The sequence below is a fragment of the Maniola hyperantus genome, chromosome 19 (genome assembly GCF_902806685.2).
Source record: "Maniola hyperantus chromosome 19, iAphHyp1.2, whole genome shotgun sequence".
Classification (NCBI taxonomy): domain Eukaryota; kingdom Metazoa; phylum Arthropoda; class Insecta; order Lepidoptera; family Nymphalidae; genus Maniola; species Maniola hyperantus.
The window spans coordinates 6,565,577-6,587,597 of NC_048554.1; the positions used below are offsets into that span (position 1 = coordinate 6,565,577).

The 22,021-nt window shown below is 37.9% G+C and overlaps 2 protein-coding genes across 2 annotated transcripts; one reads left to right on the forward strand and one right to left on the reverse strand.

Moving 5' to 3' along the window:
• Positions 1-8: 8 nt before the first annotated feature.
• LOC117991475 (uncharacterized) lies at positions 9-2,915 on the forward strand. Its single transcript, XM_034979073.2, has 4 exons — positions 9-166; positions 963-1,091; positions 1,902-2,116; positions 2,802-2,915. The coding sequence occupies exons 1-3, from the start codon at positions 125-127 to the stop codon at positions 2,076-2,078; spliced, it is 348 nt and encodes a 115-aa protein (XP_034834964.1). The 5' UTR covers positions 9-124; the 3' UTR covers positions 2,079-2,116; positions 2,802-2,915.
• Positions 2,916-4,131: 1,216 nt separating this feature from the next.
• Positions 4,132-20,405, reverse strand: LOC117991123 (uncharacterized). The gene is made up of 14 exons (XM_069505008.1): positions 20,256-20,405; positions 19,979-20,179; positions 18,986-19,231; positions 18,209-18,328; positions 17,304-17,694; positions 15,940-16,121; positions 14,541-14,736; positions 13,545-14,162; positions 12,870-13,184; positions 6,814-6,893; positions 5,927-6,716; positions 5,664-5,817; positions 5,251-5,283; positions 4,132-4,548 (listed from the first exon to the last, which is right to left on the reverse strand). The coding sequence occupies exons 1-14, from the start codon at positions 20,313-20,315 to the stop codon at positions 4,191-4,193; spliced, it is 3,744 nt and encodes a 1,247-aa protein (XP_069361109.1). The 5' UTR covers positions 20,316-20,405; the 3' UTR covers positions 4,132-4,190.
• Between the last annotated feature and the right edge of the window lie 1,616 nt (positions 20,406-22,021).

Genomic DNA, 22,021 nt, shown 5'->3' on the forward strand with positions numbered 1-22,021 from the left:
GTATTATTAATTTACAGTATATAAAGTCGCAGCTTCAGTGCAAATTCAGCAGCTCATCTCGACATCAGCAGAACGAACTCTATAATTCAACCAACACCTTAAAATCTCCATAAAAGTCCTTAAAATGGCTCTTGTAAACATCTACTTCCTCGTTTTTACGGCGTTGGTAAGATTTGTTTAAATTATTATTTATACTCGTACCTAACTTATTAAATATTATAAGTAAATTTTTTTTTTTTTTTTTTTTTTTTTTTTTAATACAATAAAACTTAAAGCTAGCCTTATCTAATTACTATATAAATCATGACCGCGTGGAATGGTGCCAAGAATACTGGCTGCATTTCCGCGCTGGACAGCCAGGCTGATCCGCTGCGCAAAAAATGAGCCAGCCCTTCTGTCACCAGTTGAGGCTATTAATCGCGGTGAAATGTCTCGTAAAAAATTTTTAGCACTAAGACTCCATGGCCCCAGGGTCTCCACGGCAAACGGCACAAAAATGTAACTCTCTATAAGAGAGGCATACTTGCGCCGCTTGCCGTTTTCAGCTGTTTCTGCTGCGGCTCCCGGTCTTGATGCTGTCTTCCTGATATGACACGGGGCCAATGTGTCAACGCAAGTTGCGTCCCACATTAGCGCCCGTCCCCGTTCCCAGGGAACCAGCGTCAATCCATCAGGTAAATTGAGGTGCTAGATCCTTTTTTAAGGACCTTTCATCCCGTCTTGCGGAATCCACGGGGGACCGGAGGGCTGGCAGTTACCTCGGTCAGCATATTATTATGCTGGCCATTCAACGAGGTAACGCTGCCAGCGTTCTGGGCACCCTGCCTCGTTGCGGTGGTTTAGATGATATTTTCGATCTGTAATTTTTACGTTCATATTATAATTAAAAAATAATTAAAAGTGAACACTTAGGTCGTCTCGGCAGAATTTCCATTTGTCTAATACTAGAATTGTTTTTATAGGTAGCCGTAAACATAATAATTGCTGATGATTCTCTCCTATCGGACGCCAATGAAATCGATCTTACCGAGAGTGCCTCTCGACAAGCAAGACAATTAGCTCTAATAACTCCTTGCAACTACACTGCTACGGTGAGTACATACCTACCTGCGGCCTGCCCGCACCTTAAGTTTTATATCACTGAAAGCCATCCTAATGAATCTTTCTTATTATCCACGAGCTTTACAATAGTACAAACGGTAAGGGTTTCAATTTTGAAACTACAAGCTTTATCGAACTTCAGTCCGTCTTAGGACTATAAGAACGCCGTAGAGGCCGTATGGATAATATAAGTAGGTATCTATAGCTCTATAAGCAGAGGTAGCCTAGTGGTTAAGACGTCCGCCTTCTAATCGGAATTTGGGGGTTCGATTCCGGGCATGCATCTCTAACTTTTCGTAGTTATGCGCGTTTCAAGCAATCAAATAGGTATTACTTGCTTCAACAGCGAAGGAAAACATCATGAGGCAACCTGTATGCCCGAGAGTTCTTTTTAATGTTCTCAGATGTGTGTGAAGTCTGCCAATCCGCACTGGGCCAGGGTGGCAGACTATGCCTAAACTTTCTCATTCTGGGAGGAGACCCGTACAGTACGCGGCCAAAAGTGATGAACGTCGATCTTTAGATGGAGACAGCAGATTTGTAGAGCACTGTCTCGGTCGTTGAGACCGACAAAGCGTCATATGCGATTAGTGACAGAGACAACGCTCTACAAAGATGAAATGTCATTCTAAAGGCCGATGTTCATCACTTTCGGCCGCGTACTGTACTTACTCTGTGTTGGCCCGCGATGATGATGATGATGATGATAATGGAGACGAAGTCGCGGACAACTGCAAGTAATTTATAGAGGGCGTCTGTAGTCTATACTAAAATGATTACTAACAGCTACATATTTTCAGCCTGGTTCCTACTGCGCAAACTGCAGACAGGCTGTTCGGTGCATGCCCAATGGCAATGGAATTGTTCGTAATTGCCGGGGATTCTTACCGTACTGCAATGGTGGCCGCTGTTCCTTCGTCGGCGGCTCTGCCTGCAGTGGGAACAGCACATCACAGAACAGCACTACCTCCGGCTAAACCGACAATAAGAGCTGCTCGATCGCTACGCTATCCCAGTAAGTTTATTAATAATTGTTTTGTAAAATATTAGCCATTTTAAATAGATAATACTAGCTTTACTTTTATTGTAACATTTTCAATAAAAGTTTTAAAAAAACTACTCCATGATAGGCTTGCGCTTGAAGACAATCATGCTTAAAAAAGCAATCAGGAAGTCTAGATTGAAGCGCATTTGCCTATTCACTCTTGCTTTCAAAGTTGATTTATGTTATACGTGGCAGGCAAGAAGAAATATTTAATATTTTACTTTCTAAGGGCCTTCCCCAACACCAAAATCTAGATTTTGGGAGATAGTTGAGCTCCACATTTATAACTTCAATGTTCTTCATTAGTATTTACTTAAATTCCATAATTTTGAAGTTATAATTATTATTATTTTTAAATTAAAAGTTAATTAATTAATAATTTAAACTAAAACTAAAACCTTAAAAAATATAATATTATAACTAAAATATATTATTAAAAGGAGTCCCTTTAGGCAAGGTTCCGAAGATACTGGCAGCGTTCTCCCTTTGAATAGCTAGGCTAATTCTTTGAATATATTTAATTTATTTTAATTTATTTTAATTAATAATAATTATTATTATTTCGATCCACTACATAGAAAATCTTAAAAATTACGATGCAAAATTATTTTACTGTCATTCATACCATTAATACCAGTGATCCTTTTTGTTTCAGATTCCGCAAACAAATTAATAACGCAACTTAATTTAACGGAATTAATCCATTTTTCTGTAGATTTTTTAGAATAATGAACCTATTCTATTATTAAAATATCTATTACCTTAATAATGGTTTTTAGTTTTAATAAATTGCCCTAAAATTTAATCAGGGAACATTTTATCAATATACAAAGTCATAAATAAAACAAAAATATAATGGTGGCATTACTTTATTTACAATAAATAAAACCCTACTTCAATAAATAGTTAAATATCTACGATGTCTTAGGAATATCCGTTATTAGCTTAAAAGACAATTGAAAGAGAGCTACAGTATAAAATTTTAAAAGTGGTCACCGAAGGTTTCTAGTTTATTGTCCAAGTTTATTAAAGATTCATTGATTACATTGACTCCTTGTTTCAAAGCTCAAAAGTTAAAAGACAATATACCTACTATTAGTAGATTGTGAAACTGTTGTGATAAGGGTTATTAAAACATTAGTGCGAGTTTAAAAACCGAGCCGTAGGTGAGGTTTATTATACTCGACTGTTTTAATACCTATACCTAGCCAATGCAGTTTCATACACTACATTATCTAAACTCATATCTTATTTTTATACAAATTAAAAAATCATGGTACCGAATAACACATAATCAGGATTTTAAGGTATGAGCATAGATAAAAGATTTTTACAAAATTATTGAAAATAGTCATTTATTTGTCAAACACAGCTAATTGATAATTCTAGTCAGTTAGAGACAACTTTTTGATATGTTAGATAATGGATGAAATTTAAATTATCACGACTCTTTACTTTGAGTTGTTTATAAATCTGAAAGATTGTTCAATTAGGTACAGTTTAAAGTTTTTTTGGGATTTTGACATACTTATACATTGTAACATCAATTAACATTTAGTAATATTTGTAATTTACTTACCTATTATAATATGATATTAAAAATAGATGATAAACAGTAGACACACACTTTGCGATTGGCAACATAATCTTCTAGTATTCGTATATCTTAAAAATATCATCGATCGATCTGTTAGTTATAAGCCGGCCATTGTCGTTTTCTTAAAAGTCATAGATATAAATATCCAAAAAAAACCTTAACCGCTAGCCTAATGTATGTTAAAAGTCCAATGGTACCTACATGTACGTAACCATTACCCTAAGTTCCTTTCCTACCCCATTTTATTGTCAATTTTGCATGTTCCCGCTTTCTTCAATAACACTTAATTTGTTATTGAATTATCATTGTATCAAAGCAATGGTTTTATATGGTCGAAGCCATGGCATTGAAAATAACTAAACCAACCTAAACAATATTTCTAATTGAATGTAGCTAGGCTTCGACCGAGCTGAGGGCCTGTTCCTTCCTCAGCTTGCAATGGCATAGCTACTGATTTTTACGACGACTCGGAAGGCTACTGTTGCGGTAAGCCTTCCTTAAGAGAATGTTATCTACAGCGGGAAGCAGCAAGTATCGTTTTCCGGACGAGTGGTAAGGAACTTTTGATGACCTAAAGTAATAATACTTAGAATTGTCCTTACTCTGCCAGCGGTTCTTGGGTAAGGTATCTGGATAGTTAAGTAACAGTGGAGGCTGGGGGAGAGGCGCGTTTGGAAGATCGTTGTTTAGCGGTCGGTGGAGGTACCGGCCGGTCGGGTGCGTGTGAGCAGGTACTGGCGGCGGCGGTAGGTCGGTGTCGTCTGAATCGATGGGTGTGTCAGCTTCGGAATCAGAGAGATATTCCCTACGACGAAAAAAAGGATTTGTTTATTTAAAAAAAATTGCGGGTGCAGCGACCACAACCCGAACGGGTCAAGAGGCGCAAATATGATTACCTCGATGGGAGATTCATATTTGTACCTTTGGGCGTGGAGACGTGGGGCCCGGGGTCACGAGCTCTTTTTGAACATATTTCAAAAAGGGTTATCGAGACAACCGCTGGGGGACCCAAGAGCTAGCAGCCTCCGTGGACAAAGAATTAATTTGGCCATCCAAAGTGCCTCGCTGCGGTGGTCTCGATGAGGTTTTAGATTAAATTAAATTTATTTTAGTTTTTATTTAATTTTTTAAGTTTTTATTTTTATTATACACTGTAGCTTCAAGAATGGTACCTACTGATGGCATTTCTTTTCAATGGATAGACTACGTAGATATAACAATGAAGCGTAAAAGTGGGGCAAACATTGTAAATTATCCTGCTTGCTGCTCATACTTTAGGTATAATATTATTTCAATACAAAACGTTTTACCGCAAGTTACTCTAAAATTCATTTCCTGATGATACAGTACCTAGGTATTTTCTCGGCTAGCTACATGAAATTTTCGCACAACTTGCATAGGCATATTTATTTAATAATTATTATAAGTATTGATTTAAAAGAAATTAAGCTATTTAGTAAGTAGGTAGGTACTTATTTATGTCAATTGAGTTATATGTACTACTTACCTAATCCCGAAATTCTCGTCAGAGGAATGCTTCCTGAAAAAAAAATCTTCATTGAAATTTACAACAACTAAAACAGTTATAGTTAGAATTTAACATCGACTTAAGGATTCTATTTAATTCATTCACAGCAAAACTGTTTATTTTCGTAATCAAACCCGATAACATCTATAAACAATTAACATCAACATGCGTTTTTGAAAAATAAACCTCAACCACGAGTTTTTGTATTTCAATCAATCAAGGCCTTATCTAAACACCGACATTTAAAATTTTAACGGATGCGTTCTAAACATTTATCATGCCTCTATTCGTTCTTTCGAAATACTATTCGGAAAGCGTTTTCTAAAGCACACCGTAATCGTCTATCTACTTAGAAATAGCAACATTGACTGCATTAACATCCGAAGAGACACCTGTATAATTCCTGACTAGGCAATAACAATCTGGCTCTTCCAGACCTACTGTACCGCCCACCGGTAAATCTAAAAGATGGCAATAAACCTAACCGGGCGAGTGACCCAATGTGACGCTTTTCAAAATTTTCACGAGTCACATCATCGTCTTCATCTGTAACAGATGCATAAACCAAAAATAACAAAATATGTTACACGATAGTGCACCGACAAGTCAAGAAAAGTGCAATAGGTAATTTGAAAAATCTCAAAATTTGTCTCACCTACAGATCGCTTGTCTTCGTTTGCATTATCGTAATCTTCCGGAACATTTATATCGTTGCGATCAATAACATCAGGCAGAGAGTATATAGATCTTCTGTTTCTAACATTGCCACTAGTCTCGATATAAATTGGCCTGTAAAGACCGTGTGCTGGCAGTCCAAAGGAACCTCGTTTTAGGTACCAGTTATCGTCATAATCCATTTTCGATTGCATCGCATCAGGGTCGGGTGAAAAACTCACGTCGCTCCTCTTGAACACTTGCGAAAGCGGTGGGAGCATGTCAGGATTTATAGATTGTTGTAGATCATAAATTTCGTTGTAATCGAGCGGGCGAGTGATTTCTGAGAGTGGTGGTAATTGGTTTTGATAGAAGGGGTAGTAGTATTCATCTCCAATCATTTCATCTCTTTTGTGAATGAGGCCGTTACGCGCCAGTGCTGCAATATTGCGCTTATCATTTGGCTGACTGTTTTGTGATCTTCCAAAACGATAGCCATCTCTTGCCAAAGCTTGTATGTTTCTTTTCATAGCTGAATAGCTACGCATTCGTGCAATCGAAGCTAAGTTTCTTTTCTCGGGGGATGCTTCTTCATCTTGCTCCTGCTTATCGGTTTCGTCGAAAGGCGCTGTAAATGTAGGAAGTTGCCCATTTTTGGCCAAGGTTGAGATGCTTCTTTTGTAACCTGGGGATGCGCTTCTGAGATACCCATCTCTGGCTAAAGCTGCAACATTTCTTCTTGGGAACGTTGGCCAAGGGTTAGACGATGCTTCCGGCGGTAATCCAGCAACCTTAATACAGTTTAAAAAACAATTTTAAAAAATCCAAACTATTCTATTGTATAAATAAATCATATGGAATTTCATATTATTTTAAAATACAACTAACCTGATCAATGTAAATGGAGTACGCCAAGACCAGCGTGGTGATACTGATCAGGAAGCAACTATTGTGCCTTCCGAGATTTCCTATCCGTGCAGTGCTCCTCATCTAAAGACACCATAACATCAACATATTAATGTATAAAAAATCTTTAATAAGTGCTTGCTTACGCTCGAATCTCGATCGGCTATTTTTTTACGTATGTAACTATCAGCTATAAAATATATCAAAAAACTATATCTTGAATGTATATAGCGCTACAGGTCGAGATGGTATAATCGAGGAGCGAACGCCCCGCACACCCGCACATCTCCTGCGCTTACCCGGTGCGGGTGAGCGCTGGTGACGTACGGGTGTGCGGGACGCCCCCCGCCTCATACCCTGATTGCCATCTCAACCTGTCACGGACTATAATTTGTTTCCCATAAGTGTTGAGTCCCGAAAGGAAAAAATTACATTACAATTCTTAAAAACTAATGTAGAGCAAATTATAATTTACAAAAAAAATATCACAATTTTGGATTTGTATGTTGAATTTTAATTTAATACAGAGGATCTCCGTTACCACATCAATATCACTACATAATAATATTATAAAGTCCCCTGCCACGCTGAGTTCATGTTTGGTCGGGCTAATCTCAGAAACTACGGATTTTCACTAATAGAAAAGTTTCACCAATAGCTTTTCGAAAGTATTACCAGGTAAATAATATTGTGAATTGAGTCGGAAAAAATCGTAACCCGTGCGAAGCCGGTGCGGGTCACTAGTAGATACGGTCTAAATAACAAAGTTCATTTGCAATGTTAGGCTTATCGACAAGTTTCCTGTAATAAAATGTAACTTCGTAGGGCGGCAGACAATAACTTGGCAGATTCAATTACGGAGGCGCACCGTTGTTGCACCTGAGTTTCAGTTAGTAATAGCTAACTGAGTTCCATTTTCCAGCTCCACGTCGACGTTGATATTTAAGTTTTAATGGAAATTAAATTTAGTTCAAATAGCTTCTACCTGGCATGGCTTTGTGACGGCTCTATTTTTAAAAAATCTTATTTATTTCATTTTCAGGGTTTTGTATCCGAAGTATGCCAACGGAAACCTATTACCACGCCTCCGCTGACTTTCCGTATGTACGTCCGTCTGTCTGTGAACGGACTGTATCTCATAAACATTAGGTTAGAATTGAAATTTTCACAATCTTTTATTTCTATTGCCACTATAACAACAAATAATAAAAAACCAAGATGGCGTTTTAACAATTGCCGCCATGCATATTAAAAGACATTAAAAAGTACTTTGTGTTATATCTAAGCACGATGGCGATGGTACAGAACCTTTCGTGTGCGAGTCCGACTCGCACTTGACCGTTTTGCTAATGATAAGTAATTATTATTCTCTAAGCAGAAATATGGAATCAAAACAAGATCTTTGTCTACAAATGGAAATCTGTTTAAGCAGTGTAGCATGACCTAGAATAAATTATAAGGTTTGACTTTCATTGTAAGTAATTTAAGAGACAAAATATTATTTTGATCGAATACTTAATACCTTCTATCTCTTTCGTAAAGAGTGAACGAAAAGGAGCTTAAGTCCTGAACTCCTAAGTAAATAAGTGATCAAATCAGAAATGAGAAAATTCGTAGGACCAGCTGGTCGATTGCGGAAAACCGATAGACGTTCACAGCTGGATATAGGCCTCTTTTAGGGACTTTCACACGCCACGGTCTTGCGCCGCCTGAATCCAGCGTCTCCCTGCGACTCGCCTGATGTCTTCCATCCACCTAGTAGGGAGTCTTCATACGATGCGCTTTTCGGTGCGAGGTCGCCACTCCAGCAGGACCCATTCGCTTTTTCGAACTATATACCCTGCCCATTACCAGTTAAGCTTCGCCACCCGCTGAGCTATGTCCGTTACTCTGGTTCTCCTACGGATCTCCTCATTTCTGATTTGATCACGTCAACCTCAAGAATATTTACCATAAATTCAGCCAAACACAACTGATACAGTTTTTCCGAAATCGAACAGCAGAGTGACCGACATACGTCTTACGAGTAGCTCAACGGGTTGCAAAATTAAAGTGGCAATGGGCAGGATAGGTACATAGTTCAGAAAAACAATAGATTGGGGTCCCAAGGTGCTAGAATAGCGATCTCGCACCGGAAAGCGCAACGTTGGAAGACCCTCCTAGTAGATGGACAGACGACATCAAACGAATCGCAGGGAGCCACTGAATCCAGCGGTACAAGACTGTGGCGTGAGGAAATTCCTACACGAGACCTATGTCCAGCAGTGAACCTCTATCGTTAGTTATGATGATGATGAAAGTACGGAAATTAACTAGGTAGGTACCTACTTAGATGGCGTGACTTGTCTGTATTCGATACGATTTTACGTCAAATATATTTCTGAGCTTTATCTATCGTGGAACGGCCTATTATGGGTAATACATAATATTATCCATACTATAATATTATAAATGCGAAAGTGTGTCTGTCTGTCAGTCTGTCTGTCTGTCTGTCTATCTTCTAGCCTTTCACGGCCCAAACGTTCAACTGACTTTGGCGAAATTCGGTACAGAAATAGCTTGCATCCCGGGTAAGGACATAGGCTACTTTTTATCCCGGAAAATCATAGAGTTCCCACGGGATTTTTAAAAACCAAATTTTACGCGGACAAATTCGCGGGCATCAGCTAGTTTCTAAATAATTATAATTTATTCTAAGCGGTGACCTAGTGAATCAACAAATGAAAACATTCACTTGCATAAATTTAAAGGAGATGCAATCGTATGCGCTTAGCTTTTAAAACTTACTTTAGAAGTTATTCCAATTTCACACACTTTATTAAAACTTTTAGATAAGTTAGTCAGATTGCTAAGTTGTTTCAACTTTAAGATCTTGGCGGGAATGGTGCTTGTTCCAGGGCATTTCAGCTTTTATACCGGCACTTTTCAGACATGCGCGTACTGTAGGCCGTATACTTTAAACGGTAGATTTACGCTTTTATAGCTCTTACGTCTAAAGAAATACGGTTGATCTTGATTGTTTGCCCTGTGTACGTAGGGGTGGAGTTTTCAAGGTACTGCACAATATGCACTCAAATTGATAGGCACTTAATATGGAGGAAATATTTAAATTGAGTGCAGGTGGGTATTGCCATACTTTATAGAATTATGCTAATTTTGCCAAGGTCTACATTGGAAGTCGCGTAGCTTCTTACAAAATTGATAGTAAATAATTGCATTCGCAACAAATTGCTCTCGCAGGTATAGGTTCCGTAAATTGCTAATGCGCGTGGCCGCTATTTTAGTGACGGCAGCACTAGACTGAAGTTTCGAGCTGATGGTATATTTTTTAGATATTTTTTTTTCGGCTGACGTCATTTAGATGTTAATGATACATGGTACATCCAGCGCAATAGCAATTTGCGGGACTTATACCTAGTTACCTACAAATTGACGACCTCCCTGGCGCAGTGGTGAGCGCTGTGGTCTTAATAGTGGGAGGTCCCGGGTTCGATTCCTGGCAGGGGTTTGGAATTTTATAATTTCTAAATTTCTGGTCTGGTCTGGTGGGAGGCTTCGGCCGTGGCTAGTTACCACCCTACCGGCAAAGCCGTGCCGCCAAGCGATTTAGCGTTCCGGTACGATGCCGTGTAGAAACCAAAGGGGTATATTTAATAAAAACTGCCATACCCCTTCCAGGTTAGCCCGCTATCATCTTACACTGCATATCATCACTTACCACCAGGTGAGATTGCAGTCAAGGGCTAACTTGTATCTGAATAAAAAAAAAAAAATAGACTATTTCTAGCAAATGCATTTTATTGAAGAATGATTTTTCTCGTAGTTTGTGAAGCCTTCACAATCTCACATAATATTATATTGATGGAAATGGAAATAGAATTTTCATCGTAAACAGAGTCATTGCAGAGCAAGATGAAATGGCGTGGAAATACTTACTTACTATGTACTTATATTATGCTTTTTTGATATAAAAATAGCGAGCAAACCAGCAGGCGGGTCACCTGATGTTAAGTGATTACCGCCCATGAACATTTTGAAGCACCAGAAAAGCCGCCAATGCGTTGCCAGCTTTTCAAGAAAAGAATTGGAACATTGCCGAAGGTTTTACCTAAGGGTTCCGAAACTTAAAAACCAAGATGGCGAATTTCAAAATGGCCGTCATACTTTAAACAGTACAAAGTGTAGGTACGATGGTACGAAACCCTTCGTGTGCGAGCCCAACTTGCACTTGACCGGTTTTAGGAGTATTTTTCCAAAGCTCAATTCCAAAGCCAGGAATAGGATATGCTAAGAAATCTCTAGCGGGCTTAGGTACGTCATATCATCACTGATTTGACGCAGAGGGATCTGTTAGTTTCACATTACTTATAAGTACTAAGTACAGTAGTTATAATGATTTACGGTTTTGCAGGGGTTTTAGGTTCTCTAGGGGCCTAAACGGCCAAGCTAGTATTGATTTACCACAGGTTGCTACGAGTAGGTACGTAAATATTTTCAACGGTCTACTTTTTAAAATCCAGCCCATGTGATAATAAAGCATTGACTACAATAATTACTATCCCATTAACCGTTTGTTATCAATTAATTTTTTTGTAACACTTTTTCGACGCGCGTTAAAAAATTCTAATCATTTTATGTGGGTACTAACTAGATAACGCCTAACTTCATCCGGGTGGGTTTAAGTTTTTTTTAATGGGAATTTTTTGATTTTCCGGGATAAAATTTAGCCTATGCGTATGAAAGCTATCTTTGTACCAAACGTCAAAATCGGTTAAACAAAAAACGGGGCGTGAAAAACTAGCAGACGGACAGACAAACTTTCGCATAATAATATGTATTAGAATAATACCTATGGATATGGATTTGACTAATTTTGTATGACCCAAAAATAACATTGAAAAGTAAAGATTTAGAAAATGTTAGAAATTTGAAGAATTTGACACAATTTTTTCTTTTCTAAAGACATTTTTGGGTCTTGAAGAATGGATGAAATTAATACGACAAAGTTATAATAAAAACTTTATTTCCAAAACCTACTAATATAAAGAATACAAAAATATTTAGTAGTAACCAGAACGCTGGCAAAAACGAAGACTGATGATTACTGATATGATAGGTACCACAAACAAAACGCGAATAAAAATATTAAAAATTCTATAATTTTGTAAAAGTTAACGATATATTGCAAATAAAACACCTAAGTGACGCTAGAGGTCAACGAACGTAGCGTAAGTAGGCCACTCGGAGTCAATGCCGCGTCGTAATTGGGGCATTGACCCGAGTTTTGCACGCTATATATTGCGAGTTTGAAAAATATTAAATCACTATAACGCTAAGTTTTTGCTGGCGTTCTGGTTACAGCCTGTATAATTTCGGACGGAATTCATTAAAACAACAAAAAAATTATTTAAACTAACTTTTACTTATAAACTAGTCTCAGTATGTTCTGATTTCAAATCTATCTGCTTTCTAGCAAATCTAAATCGTTGATTCTTTCCAATCTGACGTCAGACAGATCCGCAACGCTACTGTTTATAGTGACGTTCCAAAGGGATTTGAACCAGTGTATCGATATTTATTGATACTTTTAGGGTTCCGTACCTCAAAAGGAAAAACGGAACCCTTATAGGATAGGATCACTTTGTTGTCTGTCTGTCTGTCTGTCAAGAAACCTACAGGGTACTTCCCGTTAACCTAGAATCATGAAATTTGGCAGGTAGGTAGATCTTATAGCTGACATTTGGGGAAAAATCTGAAAACCGTGAATTTAGGGTTAGATCACACAAAAAAAATTAAATTGCGGTCATGAACTAATAATTAGTATTTTCAACTTTTGAAGTGAGTGACTATATCAAGTGGGGTATCATATGAAAGGTCTTCACCTGTACATTCTAAAACAGATTTTTATTTATTTTTATGCATCATAGTTTTTAAATTATCGTGCAAAATGTCGAAAAAATACGACTGTAGTACGGAACCCTCATTGCGCGAGCCTGACTCGCACTTGGCCGGTTTTAATAGATTTTAACCTTATAAACTAGTTTCAGTATGTTCTGATTTCAAATCACTCAATCTGCTTTCTAGCAAATCTAAATCGTTGATTCTTTCCAATGTGTTGACTTCAGAGGGTTGCGTCATATTTGATGTGGGTTCGTAATCCGCAACGCTACTGTTTATAGTGATGTTCCAGAGGCGTTTGAACGTAGCATCGTTGTTTATCGATAATTTCAAAACATTGCTTGTTAAATCTAAGTTGTTTTCGGCCGGTTTTTCAATTGAAACAGTGGAATTTAAGGCATGCCAAGTGGTTGTTGATGCGTTGAAAGTTAAATCATTGATCTGGTTCAAGACATCTGAAAAACAGAAATTATGTAAGCAGTCAGCATAGTTAAAAAAATACATAGTCTATAAATTATATAAAAGGAAAAGGTGACTGACTGACTAACTGACTGATTGACTGATCGGATTGATGCGTGAGCAATATCCGAGTCTGGTCCGAGTTTTTTATATCCGTATTTTCACGGACTCGGATCGGATGAGTGCGTAACCGCTCTAAGTGATAGTACAGTACACAAGCTACTTTTTTTTAATTTGCCGCTCTTTCCCACTATCAGCCTTCATTAGACAGGCTATATTAAGAGACAGTGCCTCAGCTCTACCGGTGTGCGTTGCGCCTAAAGTAGAACCTATTTTTAAATCTGTTTAAAGCTTACCCGTTATCTGTAAGCTCATTGCATCATCCAATACGCTCTCTTTCTCCATTCCACTGCTTTCTAACTCAGTTTTATCGCTCTTTGTATTCCCACACGGCAAAGCTCGCTGCTTACACAAAACGACTTTTCGCAAAGAGGATTTCGTTTTCAAAGGCGTACGATACAGAATCGACGGCTCGCGATTCAATTTTAATTCAGACACATCGCATAATCCATCAAGCTTGATTGAGAAGCTTAAGTCCGTTTTATTTCTAGCTTTCATATGCTTAGTTAATATCGCCAAAGGGAATTTTCCCGTTGAACAACGCATATTGGTCCGGGCGAAAACGCTTTTCGACAAGTTTTGAGTTTGTTTTCTCGGCGAATTCACATACGTCGCGTATTTATTGTACGTCTGGGTGACGTATTTGCTTTCGAGCGGTTCTTCGTAAAATTCATCGTCGTTTTCTCGTGGATTGTACAATAAGTTGATTCTTTTGACCAATGTGTAGAGAAGCTTTAAACGTTTAACCAGTTGTTGGAAGGTAGGATTTGTGGTGTTCTTGGAATCCTTTACGTCGAATTTGTGTTCTTTTGAGGAACTCAGAAGATTGCTCACTATTTTGCACTCTATTTGAACTGAAAATAAATTTTAAAACTATTACACAGTGAAGACAGTGAAATCTCAAACCAGCATGGTAAAAATTTGCAAGTTAATGACGAACGGCGCCAACCTAATGTAATTTAGTCAACTAATTATTTGATCGGGAACACAAATTTTCAATTTTTTGTGATATAACCACAAATTCACGGTTTCAGGATTTTTTCTTTTACTTGTGCTATAGGACATTGCAACCTGCGAAATTTCATGATTCTAGATCAACGGGAAGTGCCCTATAGGTTTTGACTTCCCCGAATTGACAGACACGGCAGACAGACAACGAAGTGATCAGTGGATAATTTGCTTAGCGTGGGAAGCTAAAGCGGGTCCCTTGTTATCAGCATCGTTTAACTCACCCTTATTCAAATCTCTGAGCAAAGGGGCCAATTGTTCGTGACAGGTCAGCGCTTCGGGCTCCCACTTCTCGTACACTTCAAAGAAAGTATACACCACGCATCCGATGTTGATAACTGAGCAAGTTTTACTGTTTTCATAATGATTATTATCTTTCAAAATTTCCAGCAGACTTTGATGCATCATTTGCCTCGCTTTCTGGAAAAAAATTATACTTTTTAATTACTTAAGAATTATAATTTTAGGGTTCCGTATCTCCAGAGAAAAAACCGCACAAGTGCGAGTCAGACTCGCGCACCGAGGGTTCCGTACTCGGGTATTTTTTTCGACATTTTGCTCGATAAATCAAAAACTATGATGCCTAAAAATAAATAAAAATCTGCACAGGTGAAGCCCTTTCATAATATGATACCCCACTTGATATAGTTATCTTACTTCGAAATGGAAAATACTAATTTTAGTTCATGACCACAATTTAATATTTTTTAACCACAAATTCACGGTTTTCAGATTTTTCCCCTAATGTCTGCTATAAGACCTACCTACCTGCCAAATTTCATGATTCTAGGTCAAAGGGAAGTAGGGGGGGTTTCTTGACAGACCGACAGACAGACAGAATAGCCAGGTAAAGTCCTTTCATAATATGATATCCCAGTTGGTCAACTTAGTAATCTTACTTTGAAAATTGAAAATACATAGTAATAATTTGTTCGTGAACACATTTTAATTTTTTCTGATGTAACACAACTTCACGGTTTCCGTGAATTCGTGTTACATTTTTCGTGTCACTTCGTTACCTGTCCGTGTCTCTCAAGACTGGTCAAGGGAATGTGTCTCTCAAGACTGGTCAAGGGAATTAAGACCTAGAATCATGAAATCCGGCAGATCCATCTATGTTCATAAAAACGGACTGCATCTAAAGCGGATTCCGATTGACAGGAGTGTGCACAGCGATGATCGTTGGAACATTTGTATATATAAACTTATGAAGTGCCCCATCTAGTGGAACATTTATATATAGCTGGATCATCAGCATCGTCATCATCATCAACCGATAGACGTCCACAGCTGGACATAGGTCTCTTGTAGGGACTTCCATAGCACGGTCTTGTGCCCCCTGAATACGACGGCTCCCTGCGAATCGCCCGATGTCGTCCGTCCACCTAGTGGAGTATCTTCCAACGCTTAGCTTTCCAGTGTAAGGTCACCAATCCAGCACCTTGGAACCCCACCGTCTATCGGTTTTTCGAACTATGTGCTCTCCCATTGCCACTTCAGCTTCGCCACTCGCTGAGCTATGTCGGTTACTTTGGTTCTCCCACGGATCTCCTCATTTCTGATTTGATTATGTAGAGTAACTCCAAGCATAGCTCTCTCTATAGCTGGATACGAGTATCTTACATCAGCAAAAGCAGCAGGGTCGACGATCAAGAAGACGCTGTCCCTAATGAGCGCGGTCTCGCGGCGCCAGGTGGCGGCGAGCAGGCGCGCGTGCGGACTGCGCGCACACAGCGTCGCGGCGGGCACCAGGTGCGGCTCCAGCGCCTCCAAGCTAGCCAACCCACTGCGCAGGTCGAGGACTCCTGGAAAATCACACTTTACTTGAGCTAATTCACTTGCTATACCAATCTGCCTCGTTAGTCTAAAGGTTAGCATGTTCATTTTGCATGCCGGCCATTTTGAAAATCTTATAATTTTTTGGTATCAACAATTGAATACACTTTGCGAAAATTTCAACTCTCTACCTGTTGAGGTTCATGAGATACAGCCCGCTGACAGACAGACGGACGGATGAACAAACGACTACTAATGACTACCGCGACATAGGTATCTGGATGATAAAATGTACACTGAAGTGTGCAAACAATCGGGCGTGTCGCGGACGTAAGCTTGAGCGCTCGGACGTCCAATAGATATCTCGCAAGCCGCGTAGTAAAGGACTGTGAACACCTACCAGTCGCGGCTGCAGTGAAAGTGTAGTGCTAGTGCAATTCAAAGAACACAAGAACAAAGTGAAAGCATAGTGCTAGTGCAATTTAAAGAACACAAGAAGTGTCTTCCAATAAATACTGTTTTACTATAAACTAAGATAAGTCAATAGACCGATTCTTAGGTAGGTATAAGTAAGTTTATAAGTTTAGGTAAATATAGGTAATATTACTTATTAGCCTCTCTCATATGCTAGATAAGCTGTGATAACCTAGTGGTTAGGACGTCCGCCTTCTAATCGGAGGTCGGGGGTTCGATCCCGGGCACGCACCTCTAACTTTTCGGAGTTATGGGCGTTTTAATTAATTAAATATCATTTGCTTTAACGGTGAAGGAAAACATCGTGAGGAAACTTGCATGTCTGAGAGTTCTCCATAATGTTCTCGAAGGTGTGTGAAGTCTACCAATCGGCACATGGCCAGCGTGGAAGACTATGGCCAAAAACCCTTCTCACTCTGAGTGGAGACTCGCGCTCTGTAGTGAGCCGGTGATGGGTTGATCATGATGATGATGATGATGATGATGGTGATGATATGCTAGATTGTAATAATAGTAAAGTATTGTTGTCAGCACTTTATGAAATAAAAAAAAGTCGCGGCTGTCAGCGACTCATATAGTTTATTAATTCCGACTTTACTAATAGTCCCATGTTTTCTGTATGTATATACTATATATATATTGTTTTTTTGTATTGAAATATTAAAAGAATAAAATTCGAAAAAAAAAATTTGTCCCATTGGCAACAGACCCTACGAATGCAATATTAAAAAACTTACTCTTCTGATCAGACGAGCACGACATAGCAAACGATCCAATTTGAAACAGCCTGTCGTTGTATAAATCAAAATCCTTTATAACCGTGCACGTCTCAGTAACATCACTACCATCACCGGCTGCACCACAGGTGCACGTCTTAGATGAATTCTCAAAGTGGTCCATCAATATGTCTACTGGAGAAACGTCTTGAGTGAAGCAGTGAACGACTAAAGCTAATAAAGCCGTGTTGGTGTTGGTCTCTAGTACATACAACACGTCTTTCAAGACGTCTATACGCACGTTAATATTAAAGGGCATTATTGGCAACTTCAAGGTCTCTATTGTAGCTGGCACAGTGTCTGAGTCGCCTTCAATGAGTTCACTTAGTAATGTTTTAGTCTCTCTTAAAACCTGGAAATAATCCATACTAATATTAGAAATGCAAAAGTGTCGGTCTGTTTGCTAGCCTTTCACGGTCCGTCCGTTCAACCGATTTTGACGAAATGTGGTACAGAGATAGCTTGCATTCCGGGGAAGGACATAGGCTACTTTTTATCCCGGAAAATCAAACAGTTCCCACGGGATGATTTTCAAAAAACCTAAATCCACGCGGACAAAGTCGCGGGCATCTAGTACTATATAAAATAAGATTTCATTAACTGTTGATTAAGCAAATGCAGCCAGTATTCTTGGCGCCATTCCACGCGGGCATGATTTCTTCTTCTTCTTCTTCGCTCTGGGCTGGTTTACGCACTTAAACGTTTCCGTCTGTTGTGCGTGCGGGCATGATTTGTATGGTAGTTAGATAATAAGGCCAGCTTTGAGTTTTATTGTAATACTAGCTTATGCTCGCAAATCGCAAATGGCAAAATATATTTTATACTGATTAAACAAAGCATACAAATGAAAAAAAAAGCTAAATTACCACTTGGCAGCGAGCTTTAACAACATACTGGTCCCCCGGCAGACAGTGCTTGCACAGTGTCATCGCACATAGCAGCAGCTCATCCACAGCTGTGTGGAGGCCACGCACACATTCTACTAACTGAAAAAGAAATTACCACATACAAATTTTAAAAAGATGATAGCCTAGTGACTAAGTGGTTAAAAATTTTGGTCTTCAAAATTGAAATAATTTATCCAAAATAGGTAATAAATTACTCTTTTTGATAGTTAGTTGTTGGATTTGTAAGATATAGTGGTGATAATTATAACGAAATTTTACAACTAAAGCTACGAGGGTTCCAAACGCGCCCAGGTCTGAGAAGAGCCCACAACAAACTCAGCCCTCTATTTGGCCTTCTATTTGGGAATCCTGGGTTCAATCCCAGGTATACACCTCTAACATTGCAGAATTATGTGCATTTTAAGCAGTTAAATGTCATTTGTTTAACAGTGATGAAAAATGAAGTAAGTACTGGAGAGTTTTCCATGTTCTCAGAGATGTGCAAAAATCTGCCAATCCAAACATTATCATGACTTAAAATTTCTTATGCCTTAGTAAATTAATATTCCAATTCATTTAATATTTTTGATAATATGAGTTATGACATAATAATATGACTGTGACCATTCTACAGGAAAGTCTAAAATAAAATAACTATAATGAACTAATCCTTCCGGAACTCATAACAGGATAATGAATCAAGTCCATTTTGAGTGATTTGCCATCAAATGGGACATTCTAAAAATAGTTCCTTACCTCCATTTTCCACTCATTAGACAGCTCATCCATTTTCTTAAAGTCATTCTTTGATATAACATTGGAAAATTTACCAAGTATGTCAAATGTCTGATCTATCCAATTCACAAAGTACATTGAAGAAATAGTTGTAAATTCGTGAGAGGTATCCAATATATCTGTCAAAGGTTTTTCTAACAGCTGCTCGATTGATGCCAGTTTTTGTATGCACCAACATATTCTTTCTATAGTACATTGACGGCTTTCCTGAAAAAGGAAAGAAATATTTTTACACCATTACAGTCACGTACAACAGAGAGCTGGTTTTTTTTTTTAATTTATAGACTAGTGCTTGGCTGCAATCAGACCTGCTGGCAAGTGATGATGCAGCCTAAGATAGAGCGTGTTTGACAAGAAGATGCCTATGCAGAAAAGAAACCCAGAAAGAACGAAAACAGACCCCATCACAGATTGTATATCGGGCTATCTCTGAAGGATAATATTCGAAATAAAGAGATCTGCAAGAGAACCAAGGTCACTGAGATATCCCAAACCATCAGCAAGTAGAAGGGACAGGAGATGATCCATGCTTGCCATAGAAGCAATGACCAGTGGAGCTGGAAAGTTCTAGAATGAAGACAGTGAACAAGTAAGCATACTGTAGGGCACCCTCCAGCACAATGGGCAGACAATAATATAAAGAGGGTAGCGCAAACATCTGCAGACTAAAATGACAATGACAGATTTTAACTTCATCTTTTTAGCCCATTTCAAAGATAATTACACATGGATGAATTAATGGTTAATGCATCCAAGTAATTACATAACTAAGTGAAAAGATTTTCTTACTTTTTTAAGTACCTACCTAATATAAGTATTATAGTATATAGTATAGATACTTAATATAATAAGTAGGATCTACACATAATATAATATCAGCTCATATTATTATAATTAAAGTTGGTTTATACCTATCTTTTACGTGATGCCAAAAATATCGAAAAACGTACATACCTGTAGGTAAATTTCTTGCTGGTATTCTATCTTAATTATATCAAATAAAGTTAAAATACATTTTTTAACTTGATCTGCACACAATGTGTAAACATTGCGAATATGTGTAAAGTTTTCATCGGGTATCTCATCTTTAATCTGATAATGTAGCTTATCACTGATTCTTTTTAACAAGGGATATACGCTGCTTGTTAACGTATCCTGAAATCAAGTAATGAATAAAGTTTCCATATTGAACAGGTATTTCGCAGGATAAGTTTGTTTTAAATCAACTCACCACTATAAATCTTACAGCTTTACGAGAATCATTGGGCAAGTTTTTAATATTTAAATCCATATCCTCAAAACTGAGATCCTAGATGAGATGTTAGATTTATTTTAAATTAATAAAACAATTTTGAGTACAAACCAAACATTGTTTTTAAAAGTAACGATTCGAATTCGAATCAAAGAGAATAATCAATGTACTCTGTGAAATGCAATCCGTTCGATCAGAGCGGTTCTGACAAGGTTCAGACGGTACCTATGTTCTGTGAGAGCTGAGAGCCAAGAGCACAAACCAATAAGAGCATAGGGGGTGCAACTCTAGAACATTAAAAAATCGCAAATTGAAAATCGCTTGTGGTGCCATCTAAGCGCGAGCACGGCTAAACAAATAGAGAACAGTTTACAAAAGACGTCAATAGATGGCGGGCACATTGGTGTAATTTTAATGACATTAATAAATTATAACCAAGTTTTCATGTTTTCGTGTGCTGTAGTAGGTAAATATTTATATTTCTGTTAAATTTATCTGACCCTGCTTTAATAACAGGACTCTGTAGTCTGTATTTCCCTTCACCACCTCGATAACTATATTCTAAGGATTGATTTAGTGACTCGATTTATGCCTGAACGATTGACCACGGCTACGGATTACGGACTTGTTTTTGCTTTGTGAAATGATTTTTCTGTGAATATATTTGTGCAGAAAAATGCCACGGAGATCTCGATGTGTGTCTGGATGTGACTAATTCGGTAAGTATAAAATCAGCTTACTCGTAATCTAACTCAAAATTACTTCAATGAGTCAAACTCTATGCACCATTAAGGCACCATTAGCACATTAGGTATTTTATCATGATACTAGGTATATAGTTCCTGCGATTTCGTCCGCTCGAAAAAACTATTTTAGAAATCCCGTGAGAAGTCCAATTTTCCGGGATAAATGTGGCCTACAAGTTACAACCGTCTGATGCAAGCTATCTCTGTACCAAACAGATGATGACCACCACTTTGTCTAGGTGGATTTAGGGTTTTTGGGAATCCCATGGGAACTGTTTGAGTTTTCCGTGACAAAAGAAGCCTATGTCCTTTCCTGGATGCAAGTTATCTCTGTACTAACTTTCATCATAAACGGTTACACAAATTTACTGTAAAAAGCTAGCATACAGACAGGTTGACACACTTTTGCATTTATCATATTGCTATGGATTATTAACTACTAATTCTGTAAATTTTTTGTTTTGTAATTAAGTGTACTTACAACATTTGTTTTGAACTTTATTGACTAAGTTATTTTTATATTATAGGTATCAGCTATCAACTAATTAAGTACAATAAGTAAGTAATGAAGTAAGTAAGTAAGACTAATGCATATTTTATGTTATTACTTTTTCAGATGTTTGCATGGCTTTCCAAAACCTGGCTACTCCTCTCCTTGAAACCATTTAAACAATGAAAAGAGATAGTAGGACAACATTTAGAAAGCAAGACTGATAATGAAATAATATATAGTTACGAATTATCAAATTTGCAATCACCAGTTTGAAGATCGTTGAAATACACCAGTTGTGGTAGTAATATGAAAGTTATGAAAAGTAAATAACCAAAAATTTTGGATTTGAGCGTTACCTATTTCACAATCTCGTGGGTCTTGAATTTGGGTATGTATTTTATGTACCTAGTTACGAATTTATGAAAATAAAATATTTTACAAACCCTTAAAACCTTTTTATTTCTATAGTGTTTTATAATTTAGTATCTTAAAGAGTCAGTCTTGTA

Coding starts and splice junctions, on each gene's coding strand:
- LOC117991475 (XM_034979073.2), top strand. CDS start 125: ATGGCTCTTGTAAACATCTACTTCCTCGTTTTTACGGCGTTG. Junction 167..962: donor TCCTCGTTTTTACGGCGTTG/GTAAGATTTGTT, acceptor TTGTTTTTATAG/GTAGCCGTAAACATAATAAT. Junction 1,092..1,901: donor CTTGCAACTACACTGCTACG/GTGAGTACATAC, acceptor ACATATTTTCAG/CCTGGTTCCTACTGCGCAAA.
- LOC117991123 (XM_069505008.1), bottom strand. CDS start 20,315: ATGGATTTAAATATTAAAAACTTGCCCAATGATTCTCGTAAAGCTGTA. Junction 20,180..20,255: donor AAGCTGTAAGATTTATAGTG/GTGAGTTGATTT, acceptor ACTTGATTTCAG/GATACGTTAACAAGCAGCGT. Junction 6,894..12,869: donor ATCAGAACATACTGAAACTA/GTTTATAAGGTT, acceptor CTGCACGGATAG/GAAATCTCGGAAGGCACAAT.